At 44.4% G+C, this 17,926-nt stretch overlaps 1 protein-coding gene across 1 annotated transcript in view; it reads right to left on the minus strand.

Moving 5' to 3' along the window:
• Window positions 1–16,933, minus strand: part of LOC126154130 (T-box protein H15-like) — a 370,779-nt gene extending 353,846 nt beyond the window's left edge. Inside the window, exons 1-2 of the mRNA XM_049916116.1 lie at window positions 16,929–16,933; window positions 16,594–16,779 (exon numbers count right to left, since the gene is read on the minus strand). Of these exons, the coding sequence (XP_049772073.1) occupies window positions 16,594–16,779; window positions 16,929–16,933 (191 nt within the window). The remainder of the gene's footprint in view (window positions 1–16,593; window positions 16,780–16,928) is intronic.
• Window positions 16,934–17,926: the final 993 nt, after the last annotated feature.

A 17,926-nucleotide genomic window follows, 5' to 3' on the forward strand; every position in this document is an offset into this window, starting at 1 on the left:
TAAACTAACCACAAGAAAGGATTTTTTCCACCAATTTTCAATGTAATACACCCAATGTTCTTAAAACCCGAAAGTATTTATCACACAAGTTAACTTGATCTATGGTAATGCGCAAGTTGCATGGCCGCAACAAAACCCCAATTTTCATTCTATCAATGACGTTTATAGGCCAGACGAGAGACTTTTTATCTTGTTCTTATAAAGTGACGTTATCGTTGACAGGGTAGAAAAAAGATAAATGACGTTCAAGCTACTGAGCGTACAGTGCTCGCCTCCAGTCTTCTTGATTAGTTTCACAGATGAACACTGGACCCACTACTCGCTGTTTTAGTCGTAATTTGACAATTGCAACATTTCTTAAGCTGTTCACTATATCAAGGTAGTAGCTTCGCCACTGGTGTTGGGCACATCCCTGCAAGCGTCGGGCGCACACTCTGGTGTCCGGCGCAAGACGGGGCGCGGGCTGCCTCGCAGCTACGCGCGCATGGCTGTTGGCCGTGTCCCCGCAACATGGCCACCGGCAAAAGAAAGCGGGTTTTACGCAGCCGCCAGTCGCGCACGCACTGCCATTGGTGCGCAAGTGGCCATGTCTGTCCTTGGCGTGACGCGGCACTAAAACTGCGTCCGCGGCGGCCGCACAGTTGGCGTAGCAGGTCCGTGAACACCGGCAGCCCGTGTTCAGAGAAGTACATGGAACTTAAGAATCAAACAGTACAAGGAGCCGCTCAGAAAATGCGGAAAAAATTGTGTCTCCAACATGTCCCTCAGGATAAATGACGCTGTCTGTCAAAGTGCAATATACTGGTGTGCGAAAGAAGTTGGGTGCGTGATCGGTTCTGCGGAGACAGAGAAGGAAAATATTTAGTGGCGTCGGCCGTGTGATGACAGTGTCTGCCCGTTCCCCAAGCCATACCCCCCAGCTGTTGCCTAATTTCACAACAGTCATTGCTGGAGTAAGCACTACACAGGGCACGGTTTCTGCTTCTGAATCTCCCTAAAAAAAAATACATTTGCTCGGAACACTATCGCTGACGCTTCTTAACATAAGACACTCTAAGAGAAAAAAGAGAAAAAGAATGTCGCACCACGAAGGAATTATCCGATGAGACGGAAATCGGTAGATGTGATGTATATACAAAGAAAAACAAATGAAAAATTGGATGATTTATTGACGACAAGCAGCTTCACAAACTAAGCAAGTCAATAACGCCTTGGGCCACTACTCGCCCTTATGTAAGCAGTTATTCGGCCTGGCATTGATTGATTGAGTTGTTCAGTGTCTTCCTGGGCGATAGCGTGCGCTTTATTTCCTCAAAATCTTGAGTTGGTTTGAGGGCTCTGCCCATAGTGCTCCAACCTTTCTCAGTTGGGCAGAGATCCTGCGACCCTGATGGCCAAGACAGGGTTTGGAAAAGCAGTAGACACTCTCGCTGTGTGCGGGCGGGCGTTATCTTGCTGAAATGTAAGCCCAGAATAGCTTGCCATGAAGGGCAACAAAACGGGGCGTAAGTTGTCGTCGACGCACCGATGTGCTGAAAGAACACCGCCGATGACAATCAAACGGGTTTTGCTGTGAAATGACATGGCACCCAAGACCATTATTTCTGGTTGTCGAGCCGTATGGCGGGCGACAGTCAGGTTGCTATCTAAACAATGTGTGGGGTGTCTCCAGACATACCTTCGTTGGTCAAGGGGCTCTGTTCGAAGAGAGACTCGTCACTGAAGTTATAATGCAGTCAAAGAGATTTCAGGCTGTAAATGGACTTGTTGGTGTACATAGGTCAAGGTACCTTTCTGCGAGACGCCTAATAATGGTGCTCATGATTACTGAGTCCTTGTGTTCTGTCGTCCCTCGAGGTCGACCGCTTCCTTCCTGACGCCACGGCCACGGCCACGGTCCTCCTATTCCCGCCAACATCGCTTCTATCAAACGTCGAGCTATTCGCTTATTACTGCAACCGGCTTCTTTGAGCCCAGGTGCACGTACTCTTTCAAATACTGATGTCCGTGTATATTGTTTAAGCGCCTGCCTGCGAGGCATTGTTACTGTCCAACTGAGTACAATGAATGAAATTGGGAAAGGCTTTATACCGTGGTATCGACAAAGCACTTACTATTTTTCCTAGTTGCACCGTGAAACAGCGCTGCAGCGTCACTCACTCATCGACCGGCCACCAAAGTTTACAATTTTGCATTTTCCATCTATACCTGTTGAATATCGATTTGTGACCAGTTTGCATGAATCTTACGTGTTAAGTCGTTTATTGTGCCTTGAAGTGCACTTGTCGTTTTGTTTTATACCACTCGTAATGAACATTAGTGTGGTAAAGTACCTTCACTATACTCGACCTAACCTAACATAAAACTGCACGCTAAATGTTCTGTACACACTTCGAACAGACAGACGTCGCAAAATGGCGATACTGTCTGGAGCGTCTACACCTACATCTACATGGATACTCTGCAAATCACATTTAAGTGCCTGGCAGAGGGTTCATCGAACCACATTCACAATTCTCTATTATTCCAATCTCGTATAGCACGCGGAAATAACGAATACCTATATCTTTCAGTACGAGCTCTGTTTCCCCTTACTTTATAATGGTGATCGTTTCGCCCTACGTAGGTCGGCGCCAACAAAATATTTTCTCATTCGGAGGAGAAAGTTGGTGATTAGAATTTCGTGAATAGATTCCCCCGCAACGAAAAACGCCTTCGTTTTAATGATGTTCAGCGCAAATCCTGTATCATTTCAGTTACACTGTCTGGCCTATTCGCGATAATACAAAACTTGCTGCCCTTCTTTGAACTTTTTCGATGCACTCTGTCAGTCCTATCAGTTTCAAATGGCTCTGAGCACTATGCGACAACTTCTGAGGTCATCAGTCGCCTAGAACTTAGTACTACTTAAACCTAACTAACCTAAGGACATCACACACATCCATGCCCGAGGCAGGATTCGAACCTACGACCGTAGCGGTCGCCCGGTTCCAGACTGTAGCGCCTAGAACCGCACGGACACTCCGGCCGGCGTCCTATCAGGTAAAGATTCTACACCTCGCAGAAGTATTCTATAAGAGGACGCACAAACATAGTGCAGGCAGTCACCTTAGTAGTCAGGAGGTAGACTCCCTCTTTCCACTGCGCATCGCACGACCACCCGCCTTCTTACGTACACACCAGTATAGCCTCTGACTGCGAGATTAATATGGCACAAGTGGAGTCACAGTGCGTGGGGAATATCACGTAGAAGGATCTCAAAGGCTATTGTATGTAAAGAGAATTGCAGGCACAGTTTCATTAGCACCGACTGCTCAAGTATATGTGCTAACAAGAGGTTCAGTTTATCGCAGGTCATCTAGTACCAGCAAAAAGCGCGAATCACGAGTATAGCCAGGGTATGCGCTAAGAGGGCAGAAGGGGTGGGCGGTGGGGGATGGAAGGGTGGGGAGGGGGGCAGATGAAACTGCAGTATCGTCCAGAGATCGCTATGCCTCATCAAAGTCGGCAACCCGAATCGATACCAGGCAATCCGAGAAAACTAATGGCAGACACTACAGAAGACCACGTCTCCTTCTCAGCATAGCAGCACCCTCACACTGAGGTCAACAGTGTCGAGAATGTGTGATCTTAACCCAGCGTGTAACTTCACCTGAAGGAGTTAACATTGTAGTGTAGGACAAACGAGTTGTTACAATTTGTCATCAGATTGTTCCTCAGTAAATGCTGAACATTGTACTTCAAGAGGAATGTTTGTTAATAAGAGCATCACGTGATGCCTTGCTTATCAATGACAGCTGTAAATTACCCAGTGCTCCTGGGACACAGGAGTGTGTCAAAGTGACGTAAATCTTTTATTCAGTTATGTAATGAAGTGAACTAATATTCATGTGTGTGAGCATTGCTCCAGAGGAATCAAATAACCGACAGTTATGGCCAGACGAAAGTAGTTTCGTCCGATCATAATAAAAAGGAAAAACAACTTCTCACAATACAAAACTCAAAGCTATTGACAGATCACATTAGAAAACAATCAAGAGCAACATAGATGTTTATATCACCCATCCAAAAAGTTGCGAGATATGATTTTAGCTTGAACTGACAACTGTAAACAACAGACGAGCATTCGACTAGTAAGTTCTGAGAAGGTAGTGTTAAGCACATGACGCCCGGCCGTAGTGTGTCAACATTGTTATGTCATAAGTTGCAATGGAGCGACATCTCTAAATCAAATGTTCAAGACATTCTCCATAATGTTTTGAAGAAGAGAAAAGAGTGTGCAAGGTTAGTCCCGATCACTTTGACTCCCGAACAAAAACAACCAAGCATGGACGCCTGCCACGAGTAGACTTAAATGCAAAACGCGGACAGTTCATTTTTGGAAAAAATCATCACGCGTGACTAAACTTGGTGTTATCAGTGCGAAGCTATCACAAAATGACAAAATGCAGAAATTCCCAATCAGGGTCGATGGTTTGACTACGCAACCAATATTCAAGCCAATTTTATGCCCTAATTGAACAACATGCATGGGAAGGACTTTTCTTGAGAGTTTAACAGGGTACGGAAGTTCTGTGCCCTGTACTCACGTCGAGGAACACTATGTTGAACACGTGAAACATTCAAAGATCCACCTGAACGTTTCTCTATGTTTTATTAATCAAGTCCCGAGACTTTTTGGGCTGGCAGTGTACACTCGAAAGCTGTAACGCTTAGAAAAGTCTAAATGGAGCCTTTATGCTGAAAGGAGTGTGAAATGATTGCTGCTGCTGCTATTGTTGTTGTTTTTGATGATGATGATGATAAAGCAGAGAGAAAAATTACCGAAAGTCTTTTCATCCTTCAGGGCGAATGCTCAAGGCGGCCTTCCGTATGCCTACAAATATTTTTTAACACTGGAACGTGATTCCTCGCATTTCCTTCAGGCTACTGCAAGAATGGTGTGATAGTACGACAGTAATTGTTCCGCGCTGAAAACTGAAGAAACAGAAATCTGTCGCGCAGTTCCTCGAATATAAGCCACGATGTATCAAGTCTTTTGAAGAGCTCACCTTGTCGGAGGAGATGAAAACTGAAAAAAAAATACCACTGGAAAGCAAGAGTTTTAATTTAGACTTGACCCGGATACTGCACCGTGAGGTTTAGGTCAATGACTGTCGTTACGCGAAACAACAAGTACCACCAAAGTAGAAAAAGACGTGAGGGAACAATACACAACGCTCAGTTAATATGAAACTCCATGGTGTGGGCACATAAGGTGGTTCGTCGGATGCTGCACACACACAGACACGCACACACACACACACACACACACACACACACACACACGAGATTGGGCAGGCCCGGCGGGAGCCGGCAGGCAGCGCCTTGATTGATGTCGACATTCATCGCCGCAGCCGGCGTAAATCAGGTAGACACGGCCCGCGTTGCGCGGTTCGCCTCCTCCGCAACACAGTGCAAACTTTCCTCTCTGCTGGCCGCACCTGCCGCCTGCCCCTACCCTCGATTACGATCGATGTTCCTCTCCCGAACAGCAGCAGGCGTTTCTTGAAACATTAACATTCATATACTGAAGGGAAGGGCTATCGTGATCGAAGAAGTTCGTTTATCAAGCGTGACTGTCGAGACTGAACGCGTATGTGGCGCGATTGTGGACGCTGTATCTGAGCAGTCTGCTACACATACTTGTGTAAAGAACATGGCAACAAGTCGCTAGGTAAACGACTTTTTACGTGGGAGGATAATCTGCACAAGACACACGGGTCATAGCTTGTCTGCTTTCTACAACTACGTTTACAGGGGCCATAAAAATTTTCATATCGCCGACAATATACCCTGAAAATGTTGTCCGGCAACACTGCGGCCACACACACACATTGTAGCCATATGTACTACAACACTGCCGGCCACTGTTGCCCGGCAATGTTCGCGGCACTAAATTTCAGCGCCAGAAGTGTTTACAAGGGGCCACGCTATTCCCACAAAATGGACGAACGATGCCTAGTAGAAATCCGTGAGATTTTACTACCTTTATGTTACACAAGATATTAACTTAGTAAGAAGAAGAAAAGTGGGCTCCTTGCATGCCTTCTTTTTAGGTTTTCGTACCTCAATCAGTAGAAACCGAACCCTTGTGGGATCAATTTGTTGTCCGTCCGCCCGACTGCTAAAAACCGTCAGGAACAGGTAGATACGTCAAACTGAAATTTATGTCACATACTAAGGTCTATATTTCCTCGACAGTGTAGTAAATGTAAGGTTCTAAGGTAATGGAATCAAAAGGTACCGTAATTTATGTCTCATGTATTTTGATTCCAACAAACTCACTCATCGAAAACTACAGAGCACTTTCCATTGACCTACAATCAAGAAATTAGGCAAGAAGCAAGGTTTCACAGTACAAGTAAAGGAAAAAATTCGGAAATTATTAATATGTATACCACCCAAAAATTTTTTTTTGCCATTTTTATACGACTGCCTGTCCGTCTGTTAAGACGTCTTTTTCTCAGGAGCTGGTTGATGTATCCTGTTGAAAGTTATTGGTTCATTTCAGGATGTGAAAAAGTTAAGCTTCTAAGCCAAAGCAATAAAATGATACGGCCACTTGTGTCACACTGACACTCTGAAACTCATTGACACTCTCAAACTCATTAAAACCTACTGGCTACTTTCCATTGACCTAGAAACTTGAAATTTGGCAAGAAGCATGTTTACAGAATAAAAGTAAAGGAAAAACATCCGCATTGTTGTGCGCTTCATCAAGTGTGGTTTAGAGTTTATCGGTAACATCTTGGCACCTGTTTTTTCAGACTGCGACCTATGTAGACATTAATTTTGACATTCTACAATAATGGTCGTAGAGGAATCGCTTTTCTAAAATTCAGAATTTTCTTGTATGTTCACTTCTCAAGTGCTGCACACTCTAAATTCACGATAACAGACAACCACAGAACATGTGACTAAATGTACGTTCTCCAAGTTTCGAACAAAAGCGAAACGACTTTGTTCTCGCTCAGACACGTGTCTGCAGCACTGTCCATGAGAGAAGAAAGAAATAAAGGCGAGAGTGAGAGGGATATGTTCGAGGCATCTGAATAGTGTGTCTTTCATGAAGACTGGGTGTACTGGTGCTTTAAAGAAGGGAGGAAGGAGGAACTGCCCTAGTAGGTAATCATTGACTATGCTTGCCCACATGTTGACTGGTAATTTGCGTTGATGGCCCTTCACAACCTACACGTGGAGGCTCTGATAGGCTCAAGCATGAGTATTGATGTTGTTTACCCATCCGTCTCTGGTGAAACAAGCTTCATCCGTAAAAAGTACATACGCTGGAAAGTGCGCTGCAAGAACCATTAGCCGAAGACGACATTAAATTCGATGTCAGCAGGAGTCAAAGCATGTACCTTCTGCAAATACTAACGGTGTAGCTACATTTCCACTTATACTCGCCATATAGTAGGCCTACTATGTGAGTTGGTCATTTCACGTGCTACTAACCGAGTGCTACTTTCAGGCGCCTTATCCACTCTAGCAAGCGCAGCATCTTCCAAGCAAGGATCCCAAGTAGGTCCCTCCTCGATCGTTGTACTGTGGTACCAATTGTCCTGTTTCACTAAATCGTTGGAACAGTCTTGGGTACACTGTGTGATTCGGATATATTTTACGCGAAAATGTGGACTTGAAGAACATTCCCGCTTCTTTGCTGCTTTCATTTGTTTGCCCTTAAATGAAAATCACGTTTGCAAGTTCCAACAGGTGTGCAACTCCATTTGTCTAGGGCTGATCGACTTACGTACTTTAACTTGTAAACATACACTACAGTCTACTACAGGACGGACATTGTACACCAGGGTTGCTCATGTAAGTATGCTATTACATTCATTGGTATGCGTATCTAGCCTCAGTTTGCCCTCATAATGACGTTCAGATCATAATCAGCAAATAACTATACTATAGCCGGAAACCAAACTAATAAGTGTTCAAAATGGTTCAAATGGCTCTGAGCACTATGGGACTTAACAGTTGTGGTCATCAGTCCCCTAGAACTTAGAACTACTTAAACCTAACTAACCTAAGGACATCACACACATCCATGCCCGAGGCAGGATTCGAACCTGCGACCGTAGCAGTCGCGCGGTTCCGGACTGCGCGCCTTGAACCGCGAGACCACCGTGGCCGGCTAATAAGTGTTAATGGAAAGTTCTGCAGACCGTTGCAGTGCTGTTTATGACACAACAACCAAGTTTATAACAAGGCATTTCTTTTCTGGACATTACATGGATGTAATGTACATTGACTAATAAGATGAACATCAACAAAAGCAAAACGAGGATAATGGAATGTAGTCGAATTAAGTCGGGTGATGCTGAGGGAATTAGATTAGGAAATGAGACACTTAAAGTAGTAAAGGAGTTTTGCTATTTGGGGAGCAAAATAACTGATGATGATGGAAGTAGAGAGGATATAAAATGTAGACTTGCAATGGCAAGGAAAGCGTTTCTGAAGAAGAGAAATTTGTTAACATCGAGTATAGATTTAAGTGTCAGGAAGTCGTTTCTGAAAGTATTTGTATGGAGTGTAGCCATGTATGGAAGTGAAACATGGACGATAAATAGTTTGGACAAGAAGAGAATAGAAGCTTTTGAAATGTGGTGCTACAGAAGAATGCTGAAGATTAGATGGGTAGATCACATAACTAATGAGGAGGTATCGAATAGGATTGGGGAGAAGAGAAGTCTGTGGCACAACTTGACAAGAAGAAGGGACCGGTTGGTAGGACATGTTCTGAGGCATCAGGGGATCACAAATTTAGCATTGTAGGGCAATTGGAGGGCAGCTTGGAGGGTAAAAATCGTAGAGGGAGACCAAGAGATGAATACACTAAGCAGATTGAGAAGGATGTAGGTTGCAGTAAGTACTAGGAGATGAAGAAGCTTACACAGGATAGAGTAACATGGAGAGCTGCATCAAACCAGCCTCAGGACTGGATACCACAACAACAACAGTAGTGCATGCTAAGAAACATAGTCACAGCGCAGAATGAGTCATTAAAGATACATCTGAAAAAAATTCTCCATAGATACTTAGATAGGAGGTGATGAGGAACACCTAGGGCAGAATCATAGTAAAGCCACAAGGTCTGGAGCGCGGGTATGATACTACTAGTCAACATCTGAAGGCTAGCACAAATCGGGAGTCAAACTTGTCATTAAGTTCACAAACGGCAATATCCATCTGTGTAAAATGAGTTAATACACCAAAAAGACATCAACTATTGTACTGAGTACGTACGATAGCAGGGAAGAAGTCGATGAGAAGGAAAATTTACCACGCAGGCTATCAGTCAGGTATGTTATTCTGCCGTTTCGGTCTTTGTCGTGCTTTCAGAAGGGTGCGTTAAAAATTTATCGACGATTTTCATTTTGCTGCACGTTTGATGCAAGCTATTTTTTTTTATCATACTGTTCATTATTGGTGACAGAAAGGAAACACGCGAAGTGTTACACGAGCAGACGGCAGCGACACGGTTCCCTGTATTTAAGTATTTAAAAAGAGTTGCTATCGAGAACAGACTTCCGACGTGGAACATGCTACAGGACTGTTAAATAAACGTAGAGAGTAGAAAAAGCACGCGATGTCAAATAAGGAAACGTGACGGAGAAAATGACAACCTTTCAGTGAGTTTTATGTTTCTATCTTAGCACTGAATATCGCGGACCTGCCTCTGTTTGAGCGAGTCACTGTTCAAGTGGAAAACCATTTTAATCAATATGTGTTTACGACAAAAATAATGTAAAGGAACCAGAAAAATTATGAGTTCTTTAAAAACGGAAAGTGTTTGCACTGCCCGTGTGGACACTTATCATGCTGCATGCAAACCCCTTTCCTGACTCAAGGTACGTGACATGGCTTACATCCTGCACGGCAGAGTCAATATGCCTGTCTCCTCGGGCGCTGGGGCCGCTGACGTGACACACAGCGTCGAGTGTGCCCTCCTGCGCCCATTAACGCCGTATTCGCATGGCTGTCGTGGGATCCCAACCAACGCGAACAGCAATATCGCAGTCTCGACAGGCCACGTTCCTGCCACTGCTGAATTCCGACACTGAAGATGCACGCTACACAGTGTGATTTCCGAAACACGAATTCTTGTATTATCTACTTCACGGACCATGCGTCTTCTGTCGATAATTATTTCACGTTCAAATTCAGATTGAAAGGCACAACAGTGGCGCTCCCAGCGACAATGCTGGACATAGCAATGGCACCATGTCGGCTTTGTGATGCGTACATAATCAGATTAACGGATCGTGCATCCAAGTTTCTGACCAAAATGATGTACCGAAGAATAGAGAAGAAAACTGAGAATCTGTTAGACGACGCTCAGTTTGGCTTTAGAAAAGGTAAAGGCACCAGAGAGGCAATTATGACGTCGTGGTTACTAATGGAATCAAGAGTGAATAAAAGTCAAGACATTTTCATACGGTTTGTCGACCTGGAAAAAGCGTTCGACAATGTGAAATGGTGCAAGATGTTCGAAATTCTGAGAAAAATATGGGTAAACTACAGGAAAAGACGGGTAATATACAATTAAGTACAAGAACCAAGAGAGAACAAGAAGACTGCAAGACCAAGAACGAAGTGCTTGGATTAAAACGGATGTAAGATAGGGATGTAGTCTTACGCCCCTATTTTTCCATGTATATATCTAAGAAGTGAGGGAAATAAAAGAAAGGTTCAAGAGTAGGATTAAAATTCAAGGTGAAAGGATATCAATGATGAGATTCGCTGATGATATTGTTATCCTGAGTGAAAATGTAGAAGATTTGCAGGATCTGGCGAATGGAATGAACAATCCACCGAGTACATTATATGGAGTGAGAGTAAATCAACAAAAGACGAAAGTAATGAGGAGTAGCAGAAAGATATGGATTGGATTGTTTGGGGGAGGAGACCAGACAGCGATGTCATCGGTCTCAACGGATTAGGGAAGGACGGGGAAGGAACTCGGCCGTGCCCTTTCAAAGGAACCATCCCGGCATTTGCCTGGAGCGATTTAGAGAAATCACGGACGGACGCGGGATTGAACCGTCGTCCTCCCGAATGCGAGTTCAGTGTTCTAGCCACTGCGCCACCTCGCTCGGTAGCAGAAAGAGAACAGCGAGAAACGTTAATATCAGAATTCTGAATGATGAAGCAGTCGAAGTTAAGGAATTCTGCTACCTAGCCAGCAGAAAAACCCATGATGGACTGAGCAAGGAGAACATGAAAAGCAGACTAGCACTGGTGAAAAGGATATTTCTGGCCAAGAGAAGTCTACCAGTATCAAACATAGACCTTAATTCGAGGAAGAAGTTTCCGAAAATGTAAGTTGGGAGCACAGTAGTAGAACATGGTCTGTGAGAAGTTCAGTATAGAAGAGAATAGAAAAATTTGTGACGTAGTGCTACAGAACAATGTTGAAAATTGAATGGACTGATAAGGTAAGCAATGAGGAGGTTCTCCGTAGAATCTGCGAGGAAAGGAATATATGGAAAAACTGTTAACAAAAAGGGAAAGGGTGATAGGGCATCTGTTAAGACATCAAAGGAAAACTTCCATGGTACTTTAGGGAGCTGTAGCAGGTAAAAACTGTGGAGGAAGACAGAACTGCAATAGTCCAACAAATAACTGAGGACATAAGTGGATGCAAGTGCTACTGTCAGATGAAAAGGTGGGCACGGCAGAGGAATTCGTGGCGAGCCCCTATAAGCCAGTCAGACTGATAACTCTAAAAAACAAGGTATTTCGTGCGGTATCACTTTGTATGTTTCCGTGTGTGGAGGCTCCGATGAGAAAGAACTATACCAGATTGCCTACGTCATTTTCATAACTGTCCAGTACTTGGTGTGGCGGTATGAGGTGCCGATGGGATCAACTCTGATTGGCACAGAAATTTGGAAATTTGTGGTAAGGCCTTATGGGACCAAACTATTGAGGTCATCGGGCCCTAAGCTTAAGCACTACTTAACCTAACTTAAACTAACTTACGCTAAGGACAACAAACACACACACACACACACACACACACACCTCCGAGGGGGGACTCGAACCTCCGACGGGGGCAGCCGCGCGGACCGTGACAAGTTGCCTTAGACCGTGACAAGGCGCCTTAGACTGTGCGGCTATCCCGCGCGTTATTGGCATAGCCAATAACAGAGATCTGGAAATTTATAGTTTAACATTTTTTATTAATAATTTTAGGTGATCCTAACCTTTCTTGGTATGCCAATTTCAGGAATTCCAAGGGGTTGACCACAACCGGCGCACCGCTCACAGCTATGCGGTAGACGGCACATTTGGATCTCCGGCCAACGCCGTCATAATCTACATCAACGACATGCCGATGATTGCAAATGTTCAACTGGTACATTTCGCTGAGGACACGGCGTACTTTACGAGTGGACACCAATGTAACGCCAGTATCAGGAGAATACAGACAAAGCTGAACTTTACCACAGTGTGGTGAAGACCAAGATTAAAATTAAGTAGGCGAAAACAAATGCAGTATACTTCAGCGAAGACCGTACGCAGGTAGACAGAAACATTACTACCCAAGCATCTGGGAGTCACATTGGATCGACTTTCTTTTTCATAGACACGTGCAAGACCCAAAGCTTAGAGCCTCCGGCATGGCGAGCGAACTGTTGCCACTATTCCGCAGTAGGGAGCTCAACAGCTCAACGAAAGTTAGACTCTACAACGCAACATTACAATCAAAAATCCTTTATCGGAGCATATCAAGGGGCCTCGATAGGAAGACCCAAATATTGCATATGCAGGTATTAAAAAATAAAGTCCTTCGGTGGATACTTTGGGCTTCACAGTACAGGCGCATCCAGACACTGCACTAGGAGTTCAAACTGTAGAAATGATCAAACTCAGGTCCACAAAAAATCATGAGAAGTTAAAGCAACTCATATCTTACGTCTCATTTGGGAAGTAGGTAGCACCAGAACAGAATCTTGGCATCGGTACTGAGTCCTCGAGGCATTAGTTGAATAGGAAATTAGAAATGAGACACTCGGTGTTTGTGGACGGTCAAGCAGATGGAAACGGTCGAGAGGCAACACGGCTACACCAAAACCAGTACCTTCACAGACATCTACCACATCACACAACGTTTCAAACCCTTTTTGGGCGTTTGTGTGATCGTGGGTGCTGTCAAGACGAAAATGAAGGGGGGCGGAGGAGCGTGCGTATACCATATTCGGAACACCGGGTTCTGCCTCTCAACCGTTTCCTTCTGCTTGGCAGTATACAGACACGACCTCGGCTTGTTCTCGATTAATTTCCGGATCATCCTGCGCCTTACAGTATGTTGCGTCAATCATAAAACCTGCAACACCCAAGGAAAACACAACACGTGGTCAGAGGACCTTTCGTTCGTCAAGGCCATCTACTGTGGCAACGATACATTTTAGGACACGTGTTCATTGGACATTTTGTCTCCATTTCCAGTCAGGAATCCATCGCTGCTGTTTGTCTGTTTTATTAATCTTTTGCTCTATAATGGACAAAGTGAACAGGGCTTTATTCGTAAAACCATTTTATCAAAACATCAGGAATAGTGCTGCTGCTCTTCCCGAGTATCGATACAATAAAGCTATTTAGTAACGTCCTCTTTGCGCACAGGGGTTGAAAAACATGATTCATAAGTTCGAATTAACTGGTGATTTGGGAATTGCTCCTCGAAGTGGCCGACGGCCAATTGCACCACAAACTGTTGAAGGAGTTACTGTTGCCGTAGTTGACGAGAATGCTGCATGCAGTTTGCGATCCCGAAACAGTGCACGAGCTGTGTCACGACAGCTGAACAGTCCATGGTCCACCGTTTGAAAAGTGCTGTGAACAATCGTGAAATGGTATTCCTACTGCGGTATCAGGTTGTCGTGGATGTAAATGGTAGTCACATTGAGCAATTTTTTTTAACTTGGAACGTAAACACTTTACTCAGTAAATAAATGTTACCACCTCACGTGGAAATTAAAATGTGTTTATTCCAATGGTTTCCTCATTATTTCTCTTCGGCGTGTTCTTACAAATGTTTCAACAAACTTTCATTGTCCTATGATCACTCGTTTTCCATGGGGGTTCTCTCAAGTAGCGAAAGTTTGATTTTAATCACCCACTATATAAATGATCACAACAAAAGGGACTCATAGCACACTTATTTATATGTTACCTTTTTTGTAAGCATCTGGTTCTTTATTGGCCACCTGTATATCGACATATCGGACTTCTTTCACAATAATTACTGATGTAAGACATCTCGTACTGTATTACCAGACACGTCGTCTTAGGTTCTGGCGAGGTATAAGAAAGTTACTGGAATGCTTCAGAACACAATTTGCACCAAACAATAGGACAATTCCGGGAGAGTTGGATCACTAGATGAGACGGACCAGTGGCGCATTTCACAAATGCACCGCTACTGATTGGCTCCCTGTAATTGTGAGGAAGCTCTTGTGTGAACGAACGTGGTGTAAAAGTGCTGCTGTTATTTTCGTGCTAGTTCTGTAGACAAATCGCATTCTTTCTTCTTGTAACACGAAATGTTTCATTGTCTAGTTATGCAATTTTTATTTTAACGGTTAGTTTGCAGAATATCTATGCAGTTTTTTTTACTGCGAGCTTGATAAATATATAGGAATGAAACTAACGTAAAACGACTACCGAGTTCGCTATATGCAGACAGAGTCAGGATGGTCCATCTCTACTGGACAATTGGGAGAGGTGGACCACAATTCAATTTAGCTCAGGTGATAATAGAAGATTAATTTATATTTTGAAAAAGGATTTAATAACATGTGGTTTTTCATACTTGGTATTTGTATTAGTTAAAAACCTATTTGACGCTCAGGAAACCAGCTGGCAAAGTATCGCTTGTACTTGATGGACGCAGGTCTCACACAAGCTGTTAGGAAACATAGAGCTTGCAGGGGAAGAAGGGATTATTTTAGTGAGACAACCTCGACATACATCGCAGCGTTTGCAGCCCCTGGACCGCCCATTTTTCAAATTGAAAAGCTGTCTTTACAACTTCTGCAGCACTTTCACGATGAGCAATCCAAGCAGGAAAATTAGCCGTCTTCAATTTGAAAACTGGTCAACACAGCGTGGGCTACATCGTCCGACGGTGAAAATGGTACACTTGGCTTCAAGACAAGTGGACTAACACCACTGAATATGGTCGCAGTCCTAACCATGCTTATTTGTCGGAAGACGCTTATGTACCAAGAAATGGGAAAGCTGAATCTCACACACAGACCAACAACCCACTTCAAAGCTCATCAAAAGGCCTGATGATACCAACCACGTCAAAAGAACGCAGTTATCTGCACAAGTGAAATTCTTTCACTGAGACAACTTCGAAGTCAACTCCTACTAAACTTATGATCCAGTATTAATGCCTCAAAACTGACTACACATACGGCAACACAGACAAACCGTTTGGAAGAAATATCACGTGTTCCTTCTATTGATATAATCACAGGTTTTAGGATGAGAGCAACAACAGTATCCAAAGTGCTAAACTCTTGAACTGCAAAAAAGAAGAGGGATGAGAAAAGAAGAAAACAGAAATCAGAAAGGAAAACGATCACCAAAGTAAATTATGGGTGAAGAAAAAGCGAGACCGAAGAAACTAAAAAACGAAAATACTGCTAATAACCGACAGTGACATTCATACGCAGAATACTGCGGACATTGTAGAAGATTACGAAAGCAGTTTTGATGAATAGGGTGAAAAATGAATATATTGGGTTTGGTAAAACCTATTACGAAACTAATAAAAAAGGCGATTGGATACAGTGTGTTTCCTGTTGACGGTAGTTCACTACCGTTGTTCAACCTTTGGTAATAAACGTGAGTGCTATGGTAAGAGAGAAGAGACACGCTAATGCTTGAGCAAAACTAACGATTCATTAGAAAAGTGAATGTTCGGTCAAGCGTTGTAATAAACTGATAAAACGGTTTTAGGCTGAAACATTTAATAGCACAATTCTGTACTCATTACAACATATTCCATATAGAAATATGTAATTGTAATTGACTCTATTCTTCACGTGTAGTCATTTTTATATGGTTCGTCTCACCCAGTACACTGGTCCATCTCACCCATACACCTATGGGTGAGATGGACCACTCACGTATGTTTACAGTTTATGATATCTCTTGTACTTCTAGTGGCAATGCCGCAATAATGTCAACAATGCTTTTTACTTGTCTTTGAATGACACTGTGTACGAAAATGCTAATAGCAGCAAAAAAAGAAAAAAAAGAAAGAAAGAAAAAGAAAAACGATTGATCTAACTCTCCCGTACTTAACCTACGAAACTGAATTCGCTGTAAACCGATATCTTCACCTTTCTGTATTTTCTGTGTGCACTACATACAGTACACACATGACGGAGCTACTACGTAGGATTTAGTCTGAGAAACAGATATAAATTGTTTTTCGTGACCACGGACCCACACATCCAACATTTCTTCTGCATATACGGACCAGTCAAGAGAAGACACGGAGTGTGCAGCGCAGCGCGGCAGACCTACCTGCCGGTCTTGGTGATGATCATCTCGGTGCCCAGGTCGTGGAACTTGTCCCACAGCTCCTTGGTCTCGAGGTGGCACTCGGCGGCCAGCAGCTCGTCGCAGTTGCAGCGCACCTTCACCCTGGAGGGGGCGGGCGGGGGCGGCGTCTCGCGCTCCTCGGAGCCGGAGCGCGACCCCACGGCCGAGCTGGGCGACCGCCGCCCGCCGCCAGCCGCCGGCGCCCCCGGGGGCCGGCAGGCCGCCGCGTCGCCACCGCCCCCGCAGCCCGCCTCGCTGTCCGAGCACTGCTCCACGTCCACCTCCACGTCCTCGTCTTCCTCGCTGTCGCCACCTACGGCATAAATCACAGAGGCCGCCGTCGATACTGAGGTCACTACACAGCATAAAACAGTGCATATTCGACAAACTTTCCCTCAAAAATTCTGAGCCGGCCTCGGCGGCCGAACGGTTCTAGGCGCATCAGTCCGGAACCGCGCGACTGCTACGGTCGTCGGTTCGAATCCTGCCTGGGGCATGGATGTGTGTGATGTCCTTAGGTTAGTTAGGTTTACGTAGTTCAAAGTCTAGGGGACTGATGACCTCAGATGTCAAGTCCCATAGTGCTTAGAGCCATCTCATCAAAAATTCTGACGGGTTTCAGTTTGACGCCAGTTATTAGGTTGGAGCGTAAGTTCATGGCGTTTTTGTTTTGCATGTTGCTTTCCCGTTGCTACGGGTTTATTGATCGATCATCATGTTTTATTTGCAGATCACTGTTATTAATTCAATTTGCATGTTGTCATTTGGAGTTAGTGTGTAGAGCTGTGGACGCTAGGAAATGGAGTGCCGAGTGGAGAAAGCAGTATACGTCTGACATATTGTCCCGTTTGAGTTCAATAGATCGACGACAGAAGCGGAGGGAGCCAGAAATATTTACGCCTTGTATACGGGGATGCTGCCATTCGACAGAGCACGGCTAGGAATTTGTCGTATCGTTTGAAGGAGGACTGCGTATCCTGCTCTACAGAGCAGGCGAGCCTCCGACCTTTAAGTTATGTGATGAGACATGGAGGCCCAAAGCCTCGTCCAACTCCTGTGGTTTCGACGTCCCTCAATGACTTGCCTTATATGTTCGCGACGGTAGTACGCTATCAGCTGACCTGATTCGCCGCTCCCGACGTGCTCATTCGCAGGCACAACCGTAACAATCCACCCTTTGTCAAAGTTCCTTACGACAGTAAATTACCCAACGTTCGGCCCTTGGGTCGGCTTTGTAAAGGGAGGAGATAAGGGTTAAGGGATACCTCCTAATATCGTGTCGGATCTCCTTTTGCCAGGAGTAGTGCAGCATTTC

The sequence above is a fragment of the Schistocerca cancellata genome, chromosome 2 (assembly GCF_023864275.1).
Source record: "Schistocerca cancellata isolate TAMUIC-IGC-003103 chromosome 2, iqSchCanc2.1, whole genome shotgun sequence".
Taxonomy (NCBI): domain Eukaryota; kingdom Metazoa; phylum Arthropoda; class Insecta; order Orthoptera; family Acrididae; genus Schistocerca; species Schistocerca cancellata.